The sequence below is a fragment of the Cebidichthys violaceus genome, unplaced genomic scaffold, assembly GCF_023349555.1.
Source record: "Cebidichthys violaceus isolate CVI_PGR_0920_01 unplaced genomic scaffold, fCebVio1.0.p SCAF_25, whole genome shotgun sequence".
NCBI classification, from domain to species: Eukaryota; Metazoa; Chordata; class Actinopteri; order Perciformes; family Stichaeidae; genus Cebidichthys; species Cebidichthys violaceus.
In genome coordinates, this window is record NW_027176428.1 from 4,238,204 (window position 1) to 4,264,612 (window position 26,409).

The 26,409-nt window shown below is 43.0% G+C and overlaps 2 protein-coding genes across 7 annotated transcripts in view; both read right to left on the reverse strand.

The window, feature by feature from the left end:
- Positions 1–1,808: 1,808 nt before the first annotated feature.
- On the reverse strand, positions 1,809–7,076 carry LOC137879503 (uncharacterized). The gene is made up of 3 exons (XM_068720265.1): positions 6,485–7,076; positions 4,345–4,586; positions 1,809–3,360 (listed from the first exon to the last, which is right to left on the reverse strand). The coding sequence occupies exons 1-3, from the start codon at positions 6,501–6,503 to the stop codon at positions 1,834–1,836; spliced, it is 1,788 nt and encodes a 595-aa protein (XP_068576366.1). The 5' UTR covers positions 6,504–7,076; the 3' UTR covers positions 1,809–1,833.
- A 4,473-nt stretch (positions 7,077–11,549) lies between these two features.
- Positions 11,550–26,409, reverse strand: part of dlgap4b (discs, large (Drosophila) homolog-associated protein 4b) — a 102,286-nt gene continuing 87,426 nt past the window's right edge. For 5 of the 6 annotated variants that reach the window (XM_068720388.1, XM_068720389.1, XM_068720391.1 and 2 more), the window contains 6 exons: positions 18,213–18,652; positions 17,515–17,603; positions 16,114–16,601; positions 14,898–14,989; positions 12,854–13,024; positions 11,550–11,934 (listed from right to left, as the gene is read on the reverse strand). In XM_068720388.1, coding sequence (XP_068576489.1) covers positions 11,692–11,934; positions 12,854–13,024; positions 14,898–14,989; positions 16,114–16,601; positions 17,515–17,603; positions 18,213–18,652 — 1,523 coding nt within the window. In that variant the 3' untranslated portion in view covers positions 11,550–11,691. Of the gene's footprint in view, positions 11,935–12,816; positions 13,025–14,897; positions 14,990–16,113; positions 16,602–17,514; positions 17,604–18,212; positions 18,653–26,409 lie in introns of all 6 variants that reach the window. The other variant, XM_068720392.1, reaches the window with a different exon arrangement.

Below are 26,409 nucleotides of genomic sequence, written 5' to 3' on the forward strand. Positions count from 1 at the left end.
CGCCATCCACAGAGCATCCCTGGCAGTGAGGAGGGACATACAAAACACAACACAAGTGGGAATAAGAGGAGAGTTGAGCAAGAATGATTTTTGTTTTTGATGGTGTCAGCACTCAGCAGCACTCTAACACCTGACTTTCTCCTTTTGTCTCCCCTTGCACGAGTAAAATGTGACCGTTTGAACCGAGCACAGCTCAATGACGCTGGTAAACATGACAGTATTGAAGATGTGACGCACAATCCTGCTATAGTATTATTCACATAGGACCTTTTCCACATGATGCTACGGTGAAGAGACGCCTGATATATTGTGGTTTATGCTACGACAGTTTCATGGAAACTACAGCTCTGTGAATGATTAGGAACTCTAAAAGAAACCATTTCTAAACACAGGTGGAAAGCACAAATGAGGAATATTATATTTTTATGCTGTCGCCCCCCCCCCACCGAAAAAAATAATAAAAAAAACATCAAAATGTCAGCTATTTCAGTACATCTGCTACATTTGCTTTGCCAAGACACAATACGCATCAATCCATCTTTCCACTAGTTAGACATTCAGGTTTGAAATACTTTAAACAAAATCATAAGGCCCTAAAAAGACTGGGTAATTTATCTACTCCCCAAATAAGAGGATCCAATGTTTGAAGTGTTTTGCACCACAAAAGATGAAAAGGTGCCGAGTATCACAGCAAGTGAAACATTTCAGTCGAGGAGTTGCAAGAGCTTGATGTCATCACCTCTCCACTGAAATTGATTTCTGTAACAGATCCAATGTGACCCTCTCCCCTTCATCCTGTATCCACAGCCCTCCTCCTCCTCAACAATCCCTGAAAATCGTACACAACCGATCAAGGATGCACAAAGTAACGGACAGAACCGCTTCACTTCCAGCAAAAACACAGCTCCGATTTATAAATTGGGAAACGGCAAACAAAGGAACACGTGGCGCCTGAGAGCATGTGTTGAAAGGTTGAGATGACAATGAATCTCCTTAGCTATAAAAAGGCAGGAGGAAGGGGGGGGGGGGTGATGGAGACAGACGCTGCAGTACAATCAATTTCCCTTTCTGGTCATTTCCAAGGAAAAGGGGGGACATGTAAAGAGTAAAAAACAGACTAAATTCTTAAGAGGTCTACGGTGTTGTTGCTGAGCGTAGGGGGGGGGGGGGGGGGGAACAATTCATGTCCTCCTTTTTATCCTGGAGGGGAATGGATGATAGGCAGCCAAGCCAATGATATCCATGTCTTTTAGTACATTCAATAAAGTCCAGTACTGCTACTGAAGAGGCTAACTGCTGGTCCTGAAAATGACACTGTTCGACGATTTGTACAATTAAGGGATATTTCCGCCTCGTTTATAAATTGTAATGTGGAAAGACAAATGGCATCAAAAACTGTACAATACAATGACTCTGCACTGAGGAATGTTCCTGTCGAGATATGACATCAAAAAAAAGTGTTCTTACCCGCAGGTGCCTCCGTCAAGAACAGCACATTTAAACAATAAAAAGTTGCTTGAAACAGCAAGTCTCTATAACACCTCTCGTTTGTTGCTTCACTTTGTCCCAGTTCATCTGATCACATTCCCTGTATTCTGCAGGCACAGGCGTTAATGACAAGGGGACTTGTGATGAAGATACATTCTCCTATATACAGTGTTGTCCAGCCAACAGGAATGTTTGGCTTCTCTCCTCCTATATATATATATATATATATATATATATATATATATATATATATATATATATATATATATATATATATATATATATATATATATATATATAAAAAATTAAAAATAAAAAAAACAACAAGGGGCAAACTTCCGGCTCCTAGTTAACAGCTTCACTCACTGAGTGCAGGCTGTGCTGCGGGCCCCACACTGTGGTGATGGGGGTCTTTACCCCTGGAAGAGAACTGGGTTGCCTGGTATCAGCATGGACCATGCCCCAAACACTGGGCACCGCTGCTGAATTCCTGCTACTGATATTGCTGGTGGTAGTGGAGGAAGGCTGGAGAGGAGCAGTGAGGGGGGAAGCCAGGCCCAGAAGAGGCGTCATCGCTGGCGTAGAGGAGGATATTTGTGCTGAGGTGGACAGAGAAGTTGGAGTTTGCGTGGAGCCAAAGACCGGGTTGTGAACGGAGGCTGGAGACGACTCTGCGGTGAAAGCGGGTGACGGACACGGAACACTGACTGGGATTATGGGGGACATATGGAACGGCAGACAAAGCGGGACTCCTCTGGGGTCTGTGAAAGAGGTGATGGCTGGAGGTGGAGCAGCTGGAACAAGCGCTACAGTCTGGGAAGAAGCCTGGCTAGGAGCCGTCACAGAGGCGGGACTTGTGGCTGGGACAAGGACTGCTGACAGCAAAGAGACGGGCAGTGGAGCTGGAAGTGAGCTCGAGGCTGGAGCAGCGGCTGGTTTCTGGGAATTCGGCTGTTCTAAAACTGAGGCAGACACTGGCACTACAGTAGGCAGATGGACTGGGATGAGCTGAGGCTGGTTTGGGCTGGAGGCAGTGTCCTTGTCTAAGGGGCTCCAGATTACTTTATCCATCAGGAGAGGAGATAGCCTTGAGGCGGATACCAAGACTGGAGCTGCGGCTGGCACAGAGGCGGTTAAAGACAGAGGCACTGGATCCTTTCCTGAAGTCACAGTTGACACTGGAACAGCCATAGCCTTCTCCATCAGACTCTGCACCCTGGAAGGATCCATGACTTGTTGGCTGTCCTCTGGAGGCGGTGTCGGCCCTGTGTCACTGCCGTAAGCGCTACACTTTGCCTCCACTAATTCAGTCTTTACAGCCTCTGCAGGTCTGTTCTGGCTCTCCTGGAGCCTCTTCAGGTTCTCCTGCTCTGCCGCCCTTTGCAGAGCCGCGTCGACCAGGAGCCTCAAGTCGCTGAAGTCCTGGGTGGGGAACAGCTCGGGAGGAGTCGGGGGCGGAGTGTTGAAGAGGCCACTGGTGGGGCTAGCTGCCATTGTTGTGCTGGTGAGACAAACCATATTGGCCCCCTGTTCCTCCGCTTCTCTCAGCAGACTTTGAGTGTCCAGCTTCATCAGCGCCTGGACGGACCCTTCCTTGCCTGGGTAGCCCGCTCCGGTCAGAATGGCCGTCGCCGTGTTCCCGAGAAGACTGAGGTCCAGCGTAGGGGCGGAGCGGATGACGGACGGCCGCTGTTGAGACGAGCCGGTGGAGGAGTTGCTTTCCGGAGAGCTGGCTCCGCCTCCATTAGCCGAGGGGACTTCACTTTTACCACCGACCTTGCGGGAGATGGTGAACTTTGTGGGATCTTTGCCGTCCTTGCGAAGCAGGTCGGGGAGGAGGCGGCGGCGTGCGTTGATGAACCAGTTACATATCTGGGGAAAGGAGGAAGAAATTCTGCATGAACATAACTGATACCGGCTGCTTACGTGGATGTTTTACATGAATAAAAAGAAAAGCTTTTCAGTCACAAAGAATGTACTTTTACATTTTTCTTTTGAAAGCCTGAATTACATCCAAGGTCTAAAAATGATCTGAGGCCTGTGATTTTAATAACCACCTACACATTTTTTACACAGGCCTTACTTACCCCCTCTAGTGGTACGGCCTCCCACACAAGGAAGGAAGAAAGAGAGGGAGACAGACGGAGATGAGAGCCCTCAGACAGCTGGCAATAATGAAGGTCTGAGCTCAAATATGCTGAGCCACAGAGAAGCCAGCCAAAGGCATTCCAGGGAACTGACTACACAACAAGAAACTCTGCTGCTGCCTCATGCTAATCTGTAATGCTGTCTTTAATGCTGCCCGCCTGTTCTTGCATGCCTGCGAGTGTTGAGAGGGGAAAGAGGAAACGTCTTCTTCTGATGTAATGAAGTGAAAAGGGAGGGCTGGGAAAAGCTCATTCTCAGCAGCAGTGTGGAAATACCACCAGATTGTTGTTTTGCTTTCAAGCGTGAGAAGCATGTAAAAAGGTGTTATGAATATAGTTTTAACCCCTTTCTTGTGTGCAGCATCAAACGCTATAGTGATAAAACATTACTAAATTTAGTCCCGATGTGCGGATCATGATCTGCCTTTTGCGCAACAAGACGAGTAATAATGTATTGATTTACCACCTGCTTATGTGCATTACAAAAAAAAATAGTAGAAATAATATTCAGTATCAAAGCATCCTGAATCTAATTTACAGCCCTGCTTCTGTTACAAATGTAAATGCACACAAAGCATTTAAATCCAGTGGAACCTGTAAAAATCAGCTCTACTCCACCAGAAAGCAGAAACGGTGTAAACCACAAGTGTCATTTCCTCTGGTAAGTGCTGAGTGCTTGTGGAAAAAACAAGATTAAATAAATCCTCACCTGCAGCACAGAGAGGTTGGTCTGGCCGGACAGACTGAGCTTCTCTTGCTCCGACGGGTAGGCGTTGAAGCGGTGCTCGTACAGCCAGCTCCGCAGAGTCTGCACCGCCTCCTTTGGCAGGTTGCCGCGGCGACGGCGTTTCCCAAATAGACCCCGTCCTGACAGGTCGAGTGGGGAGCCGTCATCGCTGTCCGACATGGCGGAGGAGTGCTCCTGCTCCGGGCGAAGCTCTTCTTCCAGAGCTGAGGAAAAAGGAAATAATTTGGAATAAAAAGGGTCAGAGAGTCCTCGGTGTTGCTCATCATGCGTACTGATTTTAAATAGAGGTGTCAGATAGCTTACATGTTGTATGAGTGGCTGTTTTGCAAACTCAAAGAGTGTTTTTCAGTGATTTGTGAACAAGTGCACAATCCTCATCGGTTGCTTTTAACCTCCCGATTTAACCCAATTTAAAAATGTGTGGTCTGAATAAATTCAAACAATGGCTTCGAGGTTTGGACTTTGTTGTGGGATTTTTTTGGTTGTCTCCGGTTGGCCACTGGAGAGAATCTCCCCTCAAAATGGAGCATGCCTGATCCCAGGGGTGGGCCACTAAAATGCAGTGAATGTCTTTCTGTGGGGCTGGGGTGAAACCTGACCCCCGGGGCAGCGCCTGTCTTCACAAAGAAGATTGTGTGCATATCAACATCACAGTAGCCAGTGGCCCAGGAGCCTATTGACCATGCAAAGGAGGCCGTTTTCACCTCATGCCACTCCGGCTCAGTACTGCAGGAGTAGTTGACAAAATCTTTTGAATTTGGCATTCCTCGACAACGAGGGTGCTACAACCAAGTTAGTGGGGGTCAAATTAAAAAAACAACATACAAATTCAGTGTATTTTCCCCCCAATTACTGTGAATGAGCTTCCCCCTAGCACCTAAAAATAATTTGCTAGAGCTGTTGATTTAAATGTTTTAGTGGAACTAATTAACTACATTTAAGAACTGATTTATCATTTGGGATGATATTTTGTGGTCCCAATTAATGATCGTTTTCACACAACATTTGTTTGTCATGTGTCTTGTCTGATATAATGCAACCATACAACCTGGATCACTGCAATAAACATGGGATTTTTGCATAAATTTGCCAAAAAATATTCACCCAACATCTTTGTTAAAACCTCTGCAATGAATAGAGTAAACTTAATAATTTCAGAGTTAAATTAAGTCTAATTTGGTCTAAAGGGGTATGAAAATACTGTAGTCTGTAAAATTAGTCTCCCATGCATTAGCCCCATTCATGCTTGACAGACATCTCACGTTAACCTACTTATAATAACATTGAGAGAAACTATGTGGCCCACAACAAAGTAGCATTCCCTTCACTATATCACTGCATAGACATTTAAAGATGTATCATATGTGCACTCATTCAATGTGAGACTCAGTTAATAAAACAAAAGATTTTGAACTGACGTTAGCTTATAGTACATTGTGTCACATCAGCAACAGCCACATGTAACATCTCACAGGCAGTCAAACCCAACTTTTTGTTTACCAACCGTATCCTCTAACGTTACATACACGTTGGTCATGTGAAAAGTGCTGCTAGCATTCTGTATTTTAATATAAAAATGAGACGAAAGACCTCAACAGTGAACTAAACTTCACAACACACTCCGAGGTACGGATTTGAATCTGACCGTTAGTAACGTTACACACCAAACATCAACTTTGGAGACCCGCTCGCTTTGTCTCGTTACGCGATAACGTCACACTCAAGAGTGAAACTAAATATACGACAAAACAAACCCTCTGGAATATAATGCTAAATGTTACATTCGTAAAGATATAAAGCGAGCTACTCGGTAAATTAGCCATCTGGAGCGCACAAAGGAGGCAGGCAGGAAAGCGCAGCCTCCCGCATGTCACGCCGCCAGATGGACACCATGCCCGCCTCCAGAGATAACTAGCTGGCTAGCTGTCCCTCCAAATGGGAGCACACAACACACACGCTGCATTTGCTCGCAACAAAAAGCCCGCATACCAGACAAAACCAACAGCGGAGAGACACAGCGGGCTCGCAGACGGGACACTTTGTAGGTTATAAACGTGCATGGCAGTGATTAAAAAACAACACGATGCGAGCGCCTGCTCACCTCGTTTGAATGCTTTCATTCTTTGTTGATGGCTTGCTTGAAAACACGCAGCTGTCCAAGTTGCTCGCTGTACAAAGCGTGCCCCGGGAGCCCGAGCGATGGTTGACACAACGGCACTTTCTTCCAAGAAAGCTGAAGGTGTTGCGCTTTTTTTCACCGACTTAAACGCCTCGCTTTTGGGGTTCCGTCGCACGAATAGGTTTCTCCGTCTCCATTGCAGCCCTTGCTTTCTGCCAAGACAAATGTTTTCTGTTTTGTGTCGCTTGTTCCTTTTTACCTGCACGCAGCAGCGCCAGCTTTTTTTTTTTTTTTCTTTTTACCAATCTTGACAGTCGCAGCTGAAATGATCCCGCCTCATCAACAGCTGTCAGCCAATCACAGACCTCCATTGCGCCTTCTGGCCAGCCGTTAGCCAATCACTGCGCTCCGCCAGACAGCAGACGGGCTCCGTGTAATTGTGACTGACGGGGAGAACCATTTCATTCAAAGTACAGCGCAGTCAATTGAAACAATGTTATTTTCTCGACGCGGTTGAAATCCTACTGTTACGTCGACACGAGTCTGTATATGAACAGAACCGTAGAGCTCGTTTGTAAGCACCGTGGTCGTTTCTATTCATGTGTGCGGGAGACGGCTACATTGGCTTTACGTAACGTTGAGCAAAATGTTCTGGTTACATAAATCAGAAACGTCGAAAGCGTCGATCGGTGACCGCATTGGACCAGTTCATAACACAATTAACCAAGTTATTTGGACTCGCAATGCCCGGAGTCACTTCAGATCTGATAGTTAGACATCAGTTTTACAGTTTTAATACGTGTTGTGATGATTTGATTCATCAAAGTCTCTGGGAGATTCCCCAGGCCAAAGGAGCGGGAGTGAGCTCAGATTAAAAGAAATAATACAAAACCTCAATCTACCTGTTGTAACCGACCTACAAAAAAAGTGCATATTGACACAGATCTAAAGCTATAATTGAAATGTAGCAGGGTTAAAAACAATAACAAACTATATCAAGTACTGCATCGACTAAAAAATAGTTGAAAGAAAGATGACATTCACAAATGTAAACATCTTGTCCGTAAAAAGCTTCAAAACAGTAAGCACATACAACCATGATGAACTTTATGAGAAAAGTATCGTGTGCATTTTATTGAATGTTACATCTCTCCATTATACATTTGAACAACCTTGAAATAGTATAAATAGATCTACAGCATTGTAAAAGAGGACAATTTTCAGTTTTCAGTCTGGTCTATTTACAGAAGACAACTTTAAGAAGCACAGGGGGAGAAATGCAAGATTATTAGTTTCATTTTAATATCAAAGAACCCTTTTACTCAGTATTGCACTTATACTTTAAATTTTTACCAGAGTATAGTGACAAGAATATAGGTAAATCTCATTTTATGAAGAACACACCCTCTCACTCACAACTTTGTCTCAAACAATACAACCCTTTTATACTAAACCCCACAAACCCTGCCATACAGCCTACAGAGTATAATACCGAACACATCCTATTCTTTAAAATAAGTGCTTGCTTCATAAAATATATCTTCTAGTATTTTTACAGACACTTTTTGCTATATCATCCCTGGTGGTAGGAGCTCTGCCCCTCACCCCTTCCCCAATTTTATGCCCTACTCAGAGGAACAAAGCACAGATGCTAATGAGCTTGTTTTTTTTTTTTTTTTTTTGCAAGCAGGCCTTTGGACTACTGTATGGGAGTGGATTCACTGGTGGTATCCCAGTTGAGGTATGCTCTCACTGGGATTAAACTGTCTCTCTTTGCCTGTACTGATAAAACTATTTTCTCAGTACTGGAATGCAGAAACAAAACAATGTCAACGGGTAGCTAAACTTTATATAAGGTGTGATGTCAGACCCATTTTTAGAGGAAAAAAGTGAAAACATACATTGGTATCACAGAAGATATGGTACAATTTGGACCATAGCTACATCATAAACAACTTTGCTAAACTTTTTTTCTGCTTGCATTTATGAATGATAACAACACTAGTCAAAATTAAGCTTTACCAAAACAGGTTTTGGCCAAACCAATATGGGGGACGTCATCACCATCAAATCAATGGCTTTACAGCAGCAATGCCACACTGCAGCTGTTTGGATCATGCATAACCCCACCGAGGTGTGTCCCAGTGATATGTGTGTATTGGAGGGAAGTTTTGTTTAAATGCATGAGCTCTCTTGTCTCTCTTTAAATATTGTCACTGCCATCTCTTGGCATTTTTAGACGTCCAAGTTTTAAAGTCTGGGAAAGCATTGCTTTTCAGTTTGTGACGGTTAGATCGTAGCACAACTTTCTCTGCGTTCCAGGCCTCCTTCCCTCAGTGTACTTGAGATGCCACAATTTTTGTTTGATCCGTCAGGCAGACTTGTGTGAAGAAGCAGACAGCAGGGTTTTGGGGTTTTGGGCCCCAAAATGTGGCAAATGGGAAGAAAAGGGAAATGATATGTTATGAAACGGTGTTAAATGTTAAAAATAATCTGGCAGTGGTTGCATATGAGAAAGAGATTTAAAAGTAGTTGTTGCAATATATTGCCTTCAAGCTATGTTATACAATACTGATTAATTCCTAAGACTGAATATTTAATACCCATGACATTAAGATCATCAAAATGTGTCAATCATTTTTTTTATGGAGAACTGTGCATCGAAACCACAGCTTAGTTCAGAAAAACAACTTGTCAGACAACTTTTTCCTGGCAGTCTCAAATCAAATCAAGCCACGACTGAGATCAAGTCACACAAAAGGCCTATAGGTGCTAACGATGCCCTCCACCCCACTGAGAGAGAGAGGGGGGAGGGGGGGGGGCATTGACAGCACCCAGGGAACAGACTATTGACACCCCTGAGCCATTTTCCTTGCTGGGAGTCATCCCCAGCCGGCAAACAAAGGCCTGCCATCAAGAGAAAGCTCTTGCCAAGATAGAGAGATAACAGTTGTCATCTGACTTTTCCAATTCAAAGCCTCAGGCTGCAGTTTTGTGTCAGAGTAGGTGAGAATGAGGCATAGCAGCAGCTGAAGCAGTGCCATTGTCATAGTTTAACATAACTAATTAGGAAGGGGAAGTGATGTTTGCTTAGCATTTGGAAGAACCCACATGTGAGTGGAGGTCAGACGAACAACTGTGGGTCGACTTTGTGGTTGGATGTGTACTTCTTATTGAAATCCAGAAGTTTGTCTCTGTGAATGACTCAAAAACCAAGAGGCTTCTTTGTTTTGGGAAACGGCTTCAAATGAGACAGGAGTCTGTAAATATGTGTAATGCACACAATGTGTCCCCTTCCAGCAGAACAGTAAAGGGCTAAATGTCGCCTGAAAATGTGAATGCATACAGTACAGTTTACGACAATGTACTGTGTATTTGATTAACCACTGTTGCCCTCTAGAGGTCAGAAATGAGACATTTCAAGATGTGAGTTTCTTGTCTGAGAAAGGGAGGGGGTCCTTCTGCTGAGCAATAACTCGGTTGTAGTGATGGGCATTTCTAGTTGAGCTTTAGGGGATGTGCATATGTTAATGTTAAAAACTGAAATACATGCAGTGCTGTGGCTGCACTCCACTCTGTTTCAACAGTAAGCACTGTCACTGTTGAGCTACCTGCTGCTGACATTTAAATAGTCAGTTGAATTTGAAACGGTGAATTCATCTTTGGCTTATGCAGTCTTCCATTAATTAAAAAAGGCAAGTCGCATTTAATTAAATGATGAAAACACAAGACTAATGGATGTAATGTTTTAATTAAATATTTGTTTCTTTGAATAAAAAAATTATTATATACTTTGGATGATGTTCAATGCGGGAAAACAATAATGGCAACAAATTGAAGATTGAATTTGTTGAGTGATGGGTGGCAAAAATAAATCAATCAGCTTTTGGAATCATAGTATAAAAATAACAGCAAGACACATGTCCGATTGTGTGTCCCCACAAACAATAACACATTACCCTGCATAATCAGCCTGCTGCATTATTTCAATAAAAGCCCTAAATTCATTTGAGATTGTTTGAGTTGAATGCTAAGTGAGGTTATTAAAAGCACTTAAAGAAGCATTAAAACAAACAGATGGAACAAAAATCTTGACTGAAATATTCCTGAATCTGCAGTTACAGCACAAACATGAAAACCAAAGTTAATGGGACAGAGAGATTGAAAAAAAAAGAAGACATTTTCCCTCCAAAGAAAAATCATTTTCAATAATATTGTGGCCACTGACATTCTGACTGAAATGGAGATCGTCATGCTTGGTCACCATTAATATCGGGATGTGCTTTCATCAAAAACCATTAAGAAACTAAACTTTACAGATTCTCACCGGTGTTTAAATCTTTGACACAAGAACATTTCAACGGAAACACACAAGAGTTAATTGTTAGGAACTATATAAACACCCCCTTCAAATCGGACATCCAATTCCATCATACCAAAATTATTCATAATAACCATATCCAAATGGATTTACACAAAAAAAAGGATGAGTAAAGTAAACAAATAAATACAAAGAAGACATACATAGGTGTGAGTTTGTCATGTGTGTGTGAGTGCAGTGGATGTAGTGTGCGCAGTGTGTGTGATGGCCACAGGGTGGTGTTGTGTAAAGCTACAAGATGGCCAATGATCTGGAAAGAGAGAAGGACGATGGGAGACAGAAGAGCAGTAATGTCTGCCTTCTGTCCACTTAATAGATCTTATAACCAAGATAGAGCAACGTTTAAAACAGTCTTCATATAGATTCTTTAAGATATAATTGTCATAATAACGATACCTTCATTAACAATTTTATGATATCAAGAGTAGTTACAAGAAATGACAAAAGTTCTTCAGCTGAGGTTTTCAATGGCAGCCTCAAATGAGGAGTCTCCTGCTTCATAGTTTGTCAAGTCCTCAAAAGTAACATTTTAAATTATTTTTTAGATGAGTATTTGATGCCACCAGGACCAGCCCATAACTATATGTGAAAGAGTGTGTGAAAAATGCCCTATTCACCCCCCCCCCACCCACCCCCACCCCCACCCCAATCTTACGGAATCTGATCTCTCCTCCCCCACCAACTTCTATCCATCTTTACTCAGAGTAGCTCATTTGCATTGCAAAAGATTTCCACTCCTTTTTTCCAGGTATTTCAGCGACACTTATCTGTCCTTTGATCCGACCCTAGTTCCTTCCTTCCCACTGTCTCAGAGGCGGGTCTGGGCCTCGGGGACATAGATTTCGATGCTGTCCGCGCTCTCTGTGGCGGAGTTCTGGCGAAACGAGGCGGCCTTCTTAGCAGCCAGTAGACGCTTGCGAGCCTCGTGTCTCTGCTTCTCTGCTGAGGCCGAAGAGGAGGTGGACGAGGAGTCAGCGCTCTTCTCGCGGCCCAGCGATGGCCGTCCCTTACCGGGCTTCTTTGACGCTGGAGCGGCCTCCTTCTCCTCGTCCTGTAGTGTGCAGCGATGAAACATGACAGACAGGAAGGAGGAGAAAGGACAGATACAGCACAGTGAGAGAATGTACGATGGAGACTGTCTTCAGGAGGTTTTGGTCGTCTAGACAGGTTTGGCAGACAGGACTTTGACAAAGACATTTTGACAATGCTGATTGTATTTGTTAAAGCTTGAAACAACATTTCGTGGCTTTAGGTGTTAAAACAGACAAACACTGACAGGTAGACAAACTGGTAAAAACAGGCAAAAATTTAGGGAAAAAAAACAGTCACTTATATGACAATTTTTGTAGACGTGAAATGGTAACATGAATTGATGGCCACATTGGAGCTAACTTAAAGCACAAAACAGGGATCACAAGACACACAGTCTGCAAAGCAACATAAAGCAAGAGCACCTCAGCTACAGAGCCATAAACGTGAAACAAACAGACACACACACACACACACACACACACACACACACACACACACACACACACACACACACACATATATAAGACAAACCACAGATCAGAAAGATAGAGAGAGCTAGAAACAATGACAGACACTCTTACACAAGCAAAGATATCTGAATACTGAAAACTGACTGAGCCAGTGCATCTTAGCCATGCTCCACTGCAACCAGCAGCGCAGTAAGTGACGCATGCATGCTCAAAGTAGGGCTTTACATATAAAAAACACACCAAAGACAGCCCTCTTTGAGATGATTTTTCTTCCATGCATGCCTAAAGGGATCCCTCTGACCCCTTTGTATTGGACAGGGAGGCCTTGTTAAGAGTTCATCCCACGCAGAGGGGAGGTAAAAAAACAAAAAGAGTGGGAGAAATGGTGGTGGTGGTGGGAGGAGAGAGGCCGGTTTCGGCGGCTTTCCTACCCCAGCCAGGGCACTGGGCAGCAGGGGTGGGAAGTACCTTCCGCTCAGGGGGCGACTGGGCAGCCGCAGACGGCACGGGCTGCCAGTCATTGGACTTGAGATGGTAGAGCTCATCAAACTTGAGGCTGATGTCCTCGATGGAGAGCTGCAGCAGGTCCCAGAAACCTGCCAGGTCCTGGGCTGTGGGCCGCGGGTTGGCATTCACATTCTGACCGAGAGAGGGAGACGGGACGGGAAAATGAAAGAACAAACAATGAATGATGAGGAGAGAGGACACAGTCAATGTTGGAGTGTAGAATGTATGATGCCGTATCCTTGAAACTGAAATGTAAAAATGCCCATTGAGTTTTACTCAGCACGATGTGAAAATCAGGGCTGTGGGTGAGCTTTTGTGGGTCACCATCAACAAAACCACCCATCCTTTTCATGGTGGTCCTGGTTATAAAATAGTGTTATTACACACTTCACATCCATTCTGCTAATGCAACTTAAGCAGCTGAGGCTATATAAAGAGTTAGATGCCACTACAGACAGAGAGTAACATCTGTTGTTGACATCTGGCCAACAGTCACTAACTTTAAGTGAGTAACTTCATCATGTCATCATAAATATATTGTATCAAAATGTCACTTCAGAATTGTTTCTTGCTCAAACAAATTGTAGTTCCACTTACATATTGTTTATATTGTATTGCATGTTTGTTTTTTTAAGCCTTTTTTAGGTAGTTGACAGAAGATAGAATACAGGAAACGCGTGGAGTGAGAGAGATAGAGAACGACATGCAACAAAAGAAGGGAAGTGGCGTTTCCTGGTCGGGACCTCACAGGGTGCAGCTTATTACCGTACTCCACCTCTGCATCACTGCTCAACACACTGCTCGTCATAAAGCGTTGCTCTTTGCATATTCATCACTAGAGGGAGCCATTTCACAACTAAATTCTTTTGAAAAGTTTATCTTAAGACAAAATTAAAAGATCACAGCAGAGCTTTGTCTCTTTCAGTAAGCAAAGTAAAATAAGCCTACATGTTGAGCTGGAGTAATACAAAAAGAGGGCATTCAATTTATGATAATGTCAACATAAAGAAATGATCCAGTGTCGTATTAAGAGTCAAAAGTAACAACAGATCAAACCCCTCGCCTGCTTACAAACAGCTGCCTCCATGTTTATCGTTTGCACAAAGCGCAGACTGGCAAACAGATATGAAGGATATCCTGTTCCTACTTCTGTTCCCCTGACACAGATGCAGTTTGTAATGCTCCAGGCAGACTGGCTTTGTTTGAGTTGGTGGTGGGATGTCCAGACATTTTAGGTAAAACACACTTGCTGTGTTGCTATCATGCTAAAGGACCTGTGAAGTTCCAGAAACAGAAAATAAATGATTGCTCATGATTACGTTCCTAACTGACTGAATGTGCAAAACTGCATGGCAGAAGATATGCCCAGCAGCTTCTCTGGACAGCTACCCAATTTTCACTCTGAAAAATATTAATATAAGATGTCTAATAAGCCGAGCTCTGACACATTGACAGGGTACATGTCTGTATTAGGTAATTTTGTTACCTATGGTTACAGATATAATCTAATTAAAAACGTTTCTCTCTTTCGTCATGATGGCAGCTTCTTAAGAACATGATGACATTGTGTAATGCTAAACATTACATTGGCAAAGAAAGTTTCCAGCCATGATCATCTGGCCAATATTTGGAAAGTTGAGCTTCATATGAACCAACAGTTATTTAATCAACAGTTTATAAATTTGAAATGCTACGGTGTGTAAAGTCATTGCCAATAAAACACGTCAACAGAGAGGAATGGATTATTGGCTTATTATAAGCTCCTTGTCTTTTGTGCTGGTGGGCCACCATGCCTTATTCTGTGTAGACCTAATATGCTGTGATCATGGCTGTTCCCAGATTAGTCCGTTTTTTTATTTGTGAGAAAGCTTGTACGTGTATCGTGGCAAGCCTATCTTGAAGAAGACAGAATAACAAAAATATAACAATAGGTTTGGTTAAAGTTTCAGATTCATGCTCCTGCAGACCTGTAGAGTGGAGGGTCCCAGAAAGGCTATAGACATACCACGTTTTGGTCACACAGTCCCCGAAACTGCTGGAACTTCTGGGCCATTAGGAGCTGGGCACTTCCCACTGCACTGCGAACCTTCCCCAGCACTGAAGAGAGAACAGAAAGCAACACAAATTAATTTGTTTCAACCTCAAAACACATGCATTTGTGACAATTATTCTAATAATTGTTAATCTCAGAAGCATCCTGTTAATCAAGCTATGGATGACACAGAAACCCAGTCTTGTCTGCTATAGTGGAGTACACACCAAGACCAGCCTATACCAGACCAGCCTGGACAAAATTGGGACTGCTATCTGATCACTGGATTGCAAATTTAAGCAATGTGATTATTGTGTGGTGAGACCCAACTCTGCAGTACAGATTTGCACCATTTTTTAATACTGACTACTTTATTGTAAAAAGGTCACACAAAAACACACGCACACAGAGCCTTGTTCATATGTGCTTCTGATAAGAACTGAGCATCCAAAGCCTTCCTACTGTTTGTTTGTTTGTTTATGTGTACAGTGTGTATTTGTGTGTGTGTGTGTGTGTTCACTTGCTGATGTTGGAGCACTGATCTAATCTGGAGGTTTAATCAGTTCCAGAGTAGATTTGTGTAATTCTGGGGATTACAGGCCTGCTTGTGTGTGGTAACCCCAGGTATTACCGCCTCATCCCCTCCATGCTGAGTATGTCTGATAGAGCGATTGTGACTGAGGCAGAGCCCGATAACTGAGCTCTGAAGCACATGGTGAGGTCAGACAGCAGCAGACCTCTGGAAGGAGGCTCAAGACGCAGGGTTCATCCAGAGGGCCTGCACATGTTTGAATTCAGCGCTGCTCTCACTGTACATTTGGCTTTGTTCTGTGTTTTTCTGGGCCAAATAACTTTATTTAACTTAAAAGTAGATTAAATAGTAGAAGGACATTAATTACGCTAGCCCAAGAGGAAACCTCAAGAATGTTATCAGATAGATACGGATCATACTGTTAACATTTTTGTATGTGTAGCAGCTAAATATTGCATCTGTGTTTTAGAAAAGGCAACAAAAAAAAGGATTGGATAGTGCAATGATCCCCACAGTGTGCAAGCTACCCAGAAACAACTTGTTTCATTCACTGCCTCACAATACTGTATACCCTCGCCTGGCGTTGGAAACTTGGAGGCGTGGAGGCAGTACGACAAAAACACCTGGGTTTGGTGAAGAGCACCCGGTCAGCCTTACCCTCCTCTGAGAGCTGGTTGTCTTTGGTCTCCTGCTCCATCTGCTGGCACCAGCCTTCCATGCGTCCCGTCTCTGCCTGCAGCAGCTTCAGGAACCAGTGGCCGTCTCTCCGACACAGCGTTCCCCCACCTCCACTCTGGGGAACGCTGCTGTTACTCCCATTCCCACTCTCCAGCCAAGGGTCCGGAGGCGGTAAAGATGAGGGGTCCAGCGCCGGGTCAAGACTTTCTGAGAAGGAGGAGGAGCTACTTCGTGTGGTAGAGCGATTGAGGAACTGCCTGGGCGGTGGAGGTGAAGCGATGTCACCGGTAGTGTCTCCGTTGTCTAGATAGTCATGTCCGGGAGGGGAGCTCATGGCTTGGCTGGCACTGTTGACCATGACTTTCTTCTCAAATTGTTTGGCATTATTGGTATAAGAGATGACAGGGAAGTCTTGTGTGTCTGAGTCTGTTTCTTGTTTTGAGGCCATGCTACTGGAGTGACTGAGCCTGAAACAAAGAGTGAGACTCACTGTTACACACGCGCCTTTCAATTTTAAACAATTTAATTGTTGTTTTTTGTTCACTGTTAACAGCGGACAAAGAAAATTATAAATTATTCAAGAAGAATATCTGAAATACGAACAAACACACAATACTAATTATCGACTTCTGCTGGTCAATACAGATATAAATAAACAGGATCGATCAGAGGCTGGCCTTTGATAATAGTGCACTCAGACTGGTTTCAACTGATCTCTTGTCAGTGGGAGTCTAGGTTCTTGTTTTCATATGACAAACAAAAGAACAGGCTGAACATTACTTCCATTTCTTGTTAGGAAATGCTGAGAAGTTGCAATTAACTCAGAAAATGAAATATTATGAGGGCCCGACTGAAGGATTTTAAAGAAATATAGGGGACAAGAACAGCAGAGGACTGGAAAAGCAAAGGGTAAGCAGCTGAGGGAATGTCACAGTACAAAATGTGTATACAACATTGATAAAAACACAAGGAAGGAAACACATATCACAGATGAACTCTTGTTTAGCTGGTTAAGTTGATCTGTCAGGACTCTGCTAGATACCAGACACTAAATGCACTGCAGCATGCAAAACTAAGAAAATACAGGAGGAGGCAAGAGGAACTTCCTGGCATTCAAATCGTCAAAAGCACAGAATGCAAACAAGACTGCAGTAACTTAAATATACAGTAAGCAGAGACAAGTTTAAACAGTAACAACTCATACCAGGAATCCATTTTAACACCACCAATACAACACACAGGGATAGTTTTCGGACAAAACCACATTCACATTGTTTTCACATTTACAACGCTTCTGTAAAGGGAAGGAATAGTCAGACCAGTGTGTGTGGCTATAATGTAAATTCCTCACGTTGTTACAAGGACAGGAAGAGGACTTACTGCCAACCGTCCTCCACCTGTACTCCAATTGACTGAAACTTGGCCAATGGCGGGGTCTCTTCTCGTGGAACTTCCTGAATACAGTCAACCTGAGAACAAATAAAGAGTGGAATGTAAAAAAAAAAAAAACAGAATCACCGACTCTGAAACTAAAATCTTGGCACGAATGAGTTCACAGGCTTTTAATTCTAGCAAGTATAAGAACAGTTGTGCAGGGTTTTTCATTTTTCAAGTGATAAACCAAAATCACCAGAAGAACAATTTTGGAGAAAATCTGTATAATTTTGTGCTTGGTTTTCAATTAAAAAGTGTCACGATTAATGGTTACCCTGACTGAGTTCTGTTAATGTGCGGGGTCTGAAAAATGGAGAAGAGGTTCTGTTATTTCAGTACATACAGAACAGAAAAGTTATGGTTTAGGGGGATCACAAATAGGAATTTTGTACAAGTACAGCCAGCTCTAATGATAGAGGGACGTTCACCCCAATGAGACCTTTGAGCTTGCAAGCACATGTTTTGGCTTGAGGTGACACACTCAGACGGAGCCATACACCACAGACATTACTGCTAAAAAATATATTTTTCCTGGATTCAAACTCAACAGGCGTTGTGGAGCTGTACTCCAGCTGTATCTAGGGCTCTCTCTCTCATTATTCAACGGTACTAGCCCTGGATAGTGCAACAGTCCCATTGCCTACCTGTATGCCAATGGAGGACAGTTTCCGTCTGGGTACTGGTGCCACTTGGGGTTCCTCTGCCACTAGATTCACTTTGTTTAATCCTGATTTCAGGGATTCATGCTGCACTACTGAGTCACTTGTCTCAGTGGAAGCATTGGAGGTGGTGGGTGCGATTGGCTCTCTCGGGATGGCGATGGGGGTGGGGATGATGTGTGGAGGGCGGGTGATACCCCGGGCCAGGCTGTTGGCACGGGTGCTGTCAAGGCTGTCAGAGGAGTTGCTGTGAGCGTGGCTGGACTGGCTGTTGACCTCCGACCTGCGGTCCTGTTGGTCCAGGTAGTTGTCCTGGGCCGACTCTGTGCTGCTCTGCACCGTCACAGAGATGTAGGGCTTGGAGGTCGTACGGGGCGGCACCGGCGGAGGAGCGGCCTTCTTACAGGTGGTGATGCATGTGGAGACTGAAGTAGAGAACAGGGGAAGGGGAATCAAGAAGAAAAAGACATGAGAAAGAGAGAAATAAAAGGTTGAAGGATTAAAAATCAAGGAAGTAAAGGTGTTTTAGCAAATCCTATCCTCCTATGACGCAATGACATCATGGGTCGGGACGGCGTTGTCAACAGTAGCCAAAGTATGAGTGCAGAGCAGCAACGATTAGCTAGCCAGTGGAGCACAACAGAGATTCACATGCACTTAAAATGCATGTGCGGCCAGCCCGACTGCTATGTAAACAAAGCACACAGTGTGACTTCATTCTCTGCTCAATGCCGTGAATCCCGCATATAGAACTTTTAAAGAATAATTTGACTGAAAGCATTATCGTTTTTTATAAAGATATTGCTATAATACTGTTATGGTGAACTAGTTTGGCCATGATAATGGTGCAGTGACAGCAGACACAGCACTAAAAGCCTCGATCATTAAACAGGTAATGAAATCAGCAAAGCAATTTGTAGACCATCAGACTCTGAAGACCAATTATGCTTGAGAAGTTGAACGAGGACATTTCTGTGCACCACTCCCTAATGCCAGACCACATATACCCTCCAGCTGTAAAAGAGATAATAGAAAGGTACATTAACCATAGAAAGAAAGAGAGAAAATCTGTCTAATGCAGATGTTTAGTCCCATTCTCTAAATGATTTAATGATACACGTCATCACAAAGCTTGAGCTACAGGAAAGAGTCCTGAGGAGCCTCCAAAAACGGATGCAATGGCAAAACCGTACAAAAAACAGTAGACACTAAGTACTAAGCTTTGTTAATGTTGGATTATTTTACGACGCTTAGTTTCATGGTCACATGGTAGTCTGTATACAAGGTTAAAACATAAACATAAACATAAAAAGCAGATTTGAGACTCAGTGAAACATCTCCCTTCACTGCTCCGTCCTCTGCACGTCCGGCTACATTATTTCACCACCAGTAGAGCCGATCATTCACTTATCTCATCCACCAACCAGTCAGTTGTCTGTGATGAGGTCAATGCTACGTTCCCTTACAGTCTTAAATATATCAGTGAGAGCAAAAGTAAATGGTCCATCCCATCCGTGAGCAGGATTTCACCCAGTGACATAGACAGTGAGTCAGAAGAAATCAAGTTCATGGACTACAAATATAAATGTAAGACTCAAAAGATTCTTCTGCTGTGAACATTCAAAGAGTCTCTGATGCCTTCGATCAAGAGACCACAGAACCCCCCCATGCTACAAACAGTACATAGTAAAGGCAGAACCTATAATCTAAACAGGGAACTTTGTTGTAATGCTCTGTGGCTACTACGTGATCCCTTAAACAGATGCTTTATTTCACACCACACAGGAAAAAAAAACAGTGGAAAGCAGATGTAACCTAAGACTAGAGGCGTACAGAGGGATATCATTACAGCACAAGCTGCTTCATCGGCCTGCTATTAAATTCATTTAATATTCATTTAATTTGTGAATACAGAGTCTGTATTTCCTTGACATTTTTGCTGACAAACAGTTTATGGTGCAGACCACATCATAATCAGAAAGTCAGTGGGACAGTCAAGGCCTTTATAGCCAAATATTAACATCAATGATTCCACCAGATGAAACCGTGACAGAAGCACTTATAGAGACCTATTAATTAGGTTAAATTATTTTCCAATGAAATTACATGGAGTGTGACTTTAATGCAACTTACAGAACTTGAATGTGGTGTTGTTAGACTCTGGTAAGTGGTCCTATATCTTTCCATAAAGCTCAGCCATTGTGTACTAAAAGCTGTTACACTCATGGGTAAAAGCCAAAACAGACACAACACATAATCACCAGATTTGCAATACTTGCATATGAATCATAAATACTGGGATTGTAATAAATAATCACAATTTCCTGCAGCGACATCCAAAAGGAAACGACTTGACAGCATCTGATGAGGCACAGCATGAAGCAAACATTGTTAGAGCCTCGTGTTGCTGCACTGAATGCTGTGGCATCAAGGATACCAACAAATACAAAAGCCTTGCAGCAAACATGTGAGCTGCTGAGAAAACACCTCAACAAAAGGGTTGTTGTTTATTGTAATCCGCTTCTTAGCTTCATCTCTAACTCATATGACCTCCCACAACAACAAACTGCAGTCAGTCAAACTATTCCAAAGAATTGCATGCACCATGAACTACATCACCGGGTCCAAGCTCCACCTGGTCCTCCACCCAAGAGCTTCTTTAGCATAGTTCGGGCTGTCCCTTTGATGATTCATGATCCCTTTTGTGTTTAAAACACACACACAAAAAACCTACCCAACCCAGAATGACAGTGGGTTCAGCCAAACCATTGTCTTGTGTTTGCACTGTGCAAAAGTAGTGTGGAGGCAATTACAGACTGGTTCTGCCATTGATCAGTATCTTTTGAATCATTTTCTTACCATGAACATATCAGAACTCCTACATTCTACACCTGACTTATTCCAGGACAGAGCTCAGATGAATGCTGGCCCCAGATGAAACTCTGAACAGCAAACAGCTCCGATGCACTCAAACGTACATTTCAATAATATAAAATAATAAAGATCAATCAATTAAAAACACTGACACCTTCTGTAAACAAGACAACACCCAAAGCACACCCACATTGGACCATCTCCAGACCTTCACCGTGCCCCACACACACACACACACACACACACACACACCTTCTTGTAAATAATAAGCTGACAATACGAACATCACTCGCTCACTGTGATGGTTTAAATTGTTGGAACACACCTTCAGCTCCCCCATTTTAAAGATGGAACCCAGTCTGAAAGTCAGATCTGTGGTCCCTGACATCCACAAGATAGAAAATTAGATGTGTCAACCACAGCATCTTATTGATATCCAGAGCCGTCATCATTTCAGAACAATTCTTGCCCACTCTTGGCAAGTTGAAAGGCTGAAATCCAGTCTCATAAAGCTATTTTAGGAGACCTGCAGTTTAGCATCCACCATAGCTAAACGGTAGCCTACATGCACCTATAGCCATGGATTATCCACTGGCCTCTGACCACCATCTTTGCCTTAGGAAAACCTGCTGAGACAGCTTTTTCGCTGTCCACGTTTCCTCTCTTGACAGAGATGGATGTTGGGCAGAATAGGATTGTCGCTGATGCGGCACCAGCTGCACACCTGCATCCCAGTCTGCAGGACTGTCATTGTCACTAACTGGGTGTGAGAGGACATAGATGAATGTGTGTGTGTGTGTGTGTGTGTGTGTGTGTGTGTGTGTGTGTGTGTGTGTGTGTGCCCTGCAGTTCTCAAAGTGTCACATCATGCTTTCGTCACTCCGAACAGAATTCACCCTTAAGTCTTAATACCACAGAATCTGCTTGGCTCATCAAAACAAGCCCTAACATCATAACTGACAGCTGCCTCTGAGATTAGACAGGAGATAAAGTAGTAGAGCTGGACTCAATAAATGGGCCGGGCAAATATTTTCAGCCGATTTTAGCTCATGACAAATGCCACATGTGTCGGCCAATAGGTAACAAGAAACTGCAGTACAGGAATGCCAAAGATTATGTACTTTATTTTGGAATCGGTGTTGTCATCACATACAGTAGCTTCCCCACGATGGATTGCCATGGGATTTGCTACAGACATTCATGTCCCCTTCAGGATAATTTGTAACAACTTTGGTTATCCCCAGACTTCCTGTATACCTCTGTCATCAGGTTAAAATGTACCAATACTTTAGTGAATGACATAACACACCTAGACAATCCAATCACCCTCAGCTGTACTTTGTGTTGCCAATTAGGAAATGTTACTTAAGATCGAGGGCATGCCAAACATTATCAGTAGCCTTATCATTAAAAAAAAATAATAATTTAATGGGCTTTTTTTTTGGCAGATATGAGACAGAAAAGGGGGAGCGAGAGGGGAAGACATGCAGCAAAGGGCTGCGGGTCAGATTCAAACCCGGTCTGCTGCGGTAAGGACTCAGCTTCAATACATGGGGCAGCCCATTATTATGTTTTTACATTTTTGTGATTATGTTGTTGTGATTCTACTAAGACACGGCTTAACGATTGCATGCACAGGACAACCACACAATCAGGTTTCAAACAAGTTTTGAGTTTGACCACATCGTCCACTGAACATACTGTATTATGGCTGTTAGCTACTGGCTATGCCACATCCCAGATCTCAGCTGTGAAACTGGTGAGTAATTGGTAATTGAATAATGGCCAAAGCTTAAAGTGAAGCCAAGAGATCATAGCTTAGAAGATTGAATGAAGCTAACTCCTACGTTCACAGCTGTGGAAGCATAAAACACATTTTATGTGTACCGGTTACTGGGAAGAGAACCAGTGCAGACAAAGCCATTTTCTTAACCTGAACTCACAGCGCTAGTACCACAGAGAGGAGCTATAGAAATGGACATGAAGCCAAACACTTCATCTTCCTAAATAAGCTAAATTTGTCTGCAGGAGCTGCTCAGTAGAACTAATGGTTGCTCCACAGAAGGGAATTTAACAACAGAGACAAGCAGATGCTTTGTGCCAAAATGTTGGAGTGGAATCTTGAGTGGGTACTAAGCACTGCTGTTTTCGTGCCATTTGGACAGTGGTTTTGCTGTCCACAGCGAGCCTTGGTTCAAGACGTGATTTTCAAGGCCGTAAAACAACTAGGCTAGCTGCATGAAGCTACAGCCGTTTCCAACAACCCCGTGACTGCTTTACTCTCACCAATTTAACCAACTCTCTGCATACTGACAGATTATATCTTGGCTTAATACTCACACACCAAAAGAAAAAACACACACAAAAAAACACTTCAGTCAACCCTCTATGAGCTACAACCCACACAGTGATCTCCTTCCTGTTAATAGCATTTTACCACGTTTGCTGTGGAGAGGTAATTAACCAACCACACTGCCCGCAATGACATCGTTGTTTTAGACCCTGAAATTCAAGATCAGGTTTTAATATATTTTGCCTAATTATTAAAGAATGTCTACATTAAATCAGGAATGTTGCAAAGTAGCAAAATGTGGTAAGAATGTTCTTATTAACATAGATGAAATGAAAGTATTTAGGGCTTTTAGCCATAATTCAGTTAGCAAACTTGGGTCTGTAATGTTTATCTTTGTTCCTTTTAATGGATTCATTCCCTCATCGGTCACGTTACAGAATGCATCATTTCACTGACGAGCCCTGATCCAATCTCTCCTCTTCTTCATTATGTAATACAGTCCAACATCTCCAACGTTGCAGGGCAGATGAGACACTCAGGATGAGGCTTTGGTCTAGCTTTCTCTAGTGGTACAAAGCTGGGTGAACTATTCAACAGCAACGATCTACATTTTAAGCTGATTGGTTTAGGTGGCGCTGTTTTGTGGTCAGTTGGAGCTGGACAAGAACCAGGGACAATGAAAGACAAAGGGTGGCTTGTGATGCTCTGTTTAACGGTTTAGTATTGCTTGCCAAGTCGCCTGCTGCCCGCCAGTCGACCCAACTGTATTTAATCAATTAACAGTCACAAGACACAGATAACCTTGCCTGAAACTATCCGGGCTCCCTTATGAGCAAAGCCATTATTATTCAAAATGAATTATCACATTAAAATGCTTTCAACAACACAGCTACAAATCCGTACAATCTTTATATTAAATGTGACCTCAAATTGGGATTTTAATCCATGTTGCAAAACACAGGACACTGTGTGGGACCAAAGTGGGGCAGCCCTCAAATAATCCCCCGTGAAAACCAATTTTCCATTTCAAGTGAAAAGAAGCAGCTTTTATTAAGTGTAAGCGACTGTAGTAATACTAATAATATAACATCCTCACACAGTTTTAACCCCACTTATCTGACTCCCATGGTTTAGCATCTCAGCCGTGAGTGCACACATAGTGGGAACATGCTTTTTTTTTTCTGTCGTCAGCAACACAGCACTTTGTACTGAACACATGTTAGGGTACACTCAATAACAAATAAAGTAAAGAGTGCATCATACAGCACCACTGGAAGTATGAGAGATGATAAAAACAGTTCAACGATGCAGGCAGTAGTGGAGTCGGCGCTTGCAGATATCAAACTGATGATAGATGACTCTCCTCATATCCTGCACACTGTTGTAGCTTTGCTTAATAGTCAAAAAGTTCCTGCATCAGGAGAAATGGAGTAGTCTAGTTGTCATTTGTAACGGGAAACACACTGTGCACAGCACAATTAACGTTAAACTCTATAACAATAACGGTTAAAAAATACTTACCCTGCTGTAAGGCACAGTAAAAAGTATACAGCACAGCGGTGTGTTGAATGAAGACTAATTATTTACCGGGCAACTGTAACCGGAGCTGACATCCACTGCCTCTCGTCCAGGCTGTGGAGTTGAAACGCCGGCTTTCGTTGCCTTTGTTTGTGTCACTGAGCCCGAGGGAGGCGTGGTGGCGTGTCTACTGGTGCCTCCAGGGCCGCCTTGGACACTCGAGCTCCACAGTTTGACTAGTTTACCTAAAAGTGATTATGGTGCACATTAAGGTGCTTTTGATGCACGTTTGATGAGGCAATTGAATAACGACGTGGATACTGTAGATACTGTAGTATCCACGTAGTATATATATATATATATATATATATATATTTCAGTTCATGGGGACACAGTTGTATTACATGTTGCAAAAAAGGTTCTATGCTCTTTGATGAATGATAAATAACCAACACCAGTCAGTATTATTCTTGCACAGGACGAATAATTAAATGTGTACTACACCACACGGAAAGAAAATTCAGACTACCCTGTAGATCTTCAGCAATATCAGAATGGAAACTGAAACGTTCTACCCTCCTGAAGGCAGCAAATACTCTAAAGTTTATTTGACTACGGGGAAGAGCGCCACGTGGTGGAGACTCCATAGTAATACTCAACCAAGCAGATGCACATAATATCCCCGTTCTTTTATGAACACGGGGAGCAGTCAGTAACAAGTAAGTAAGTAAGTAAAACATATTTAGAGAGCGCTTATCACAGAAAAAGATCACAAACATTAATAACACAATGTGACCATATAGGGGCCAATCATTTACAAGGACCATTATTAAAACATGAAATGTATTTAAGAAGGCACAAAAAACAGTGAAATACACAATAAAAATGTAGATTAAAATCAGGCCTGGAGCATGAATTTTACCCAAATGCAAGTCTAAACAAGTATGTCTTGAGCTGATTTTTAAATAAATTCAATGAATCAGCAAATCGTAGGGGTGCAGGCAGAGCATCCCACAGCTTTGGTGCAACTGCCTCAAAAGCTGGGTCACCCAGGGCCTTAAGGCGAGTGCGTGGGATGGACAGAAAATGTAACAAGTCTGATCTGAGAGTGTGGTCTGCTAAATAGGGAAGTAGTTCAGCCACATATGCAGGAGTCTGACCGTGTAGTGCTCTGTAAGTGAGAGTGAGAATTTTAAAGTGGATCCTAAATGCTACAGGGAGCCAGTGAAGAGATCTGAGTATGGGGTGAAGTGAGACTTGTGAAATTTGTCCTAATGAGTAATCTGGCGGCCCAGCATTCTGGATTACCTGCAAACGGTTATAGTCAGATTTACTGAGTGAGGAGGAAAGTGCGTCACAATAATCAATGCGAGAAGAGATATAGGCATGTATGATAATCTCTGGTTCAGTGTTGATAATACAGATCTCAGTTTACTAATATTTCTTAGGTTGAAAAAACAATATCTAGACTTAACATGGGGGTCAAACGACATGGAT

Excerpts from the sequence above, each read along its gene's own strand:
- LOC137879503 (XM_068720265.1), bottom strand. Across the intron at positions 3,361-4,344 it reads CCAACCTCTCTGTGCTGCAG|ATATGTAACTGGTTCATCAA; the intron begins GTGAGGATTTAT and ends TCCTTTCCCCAG.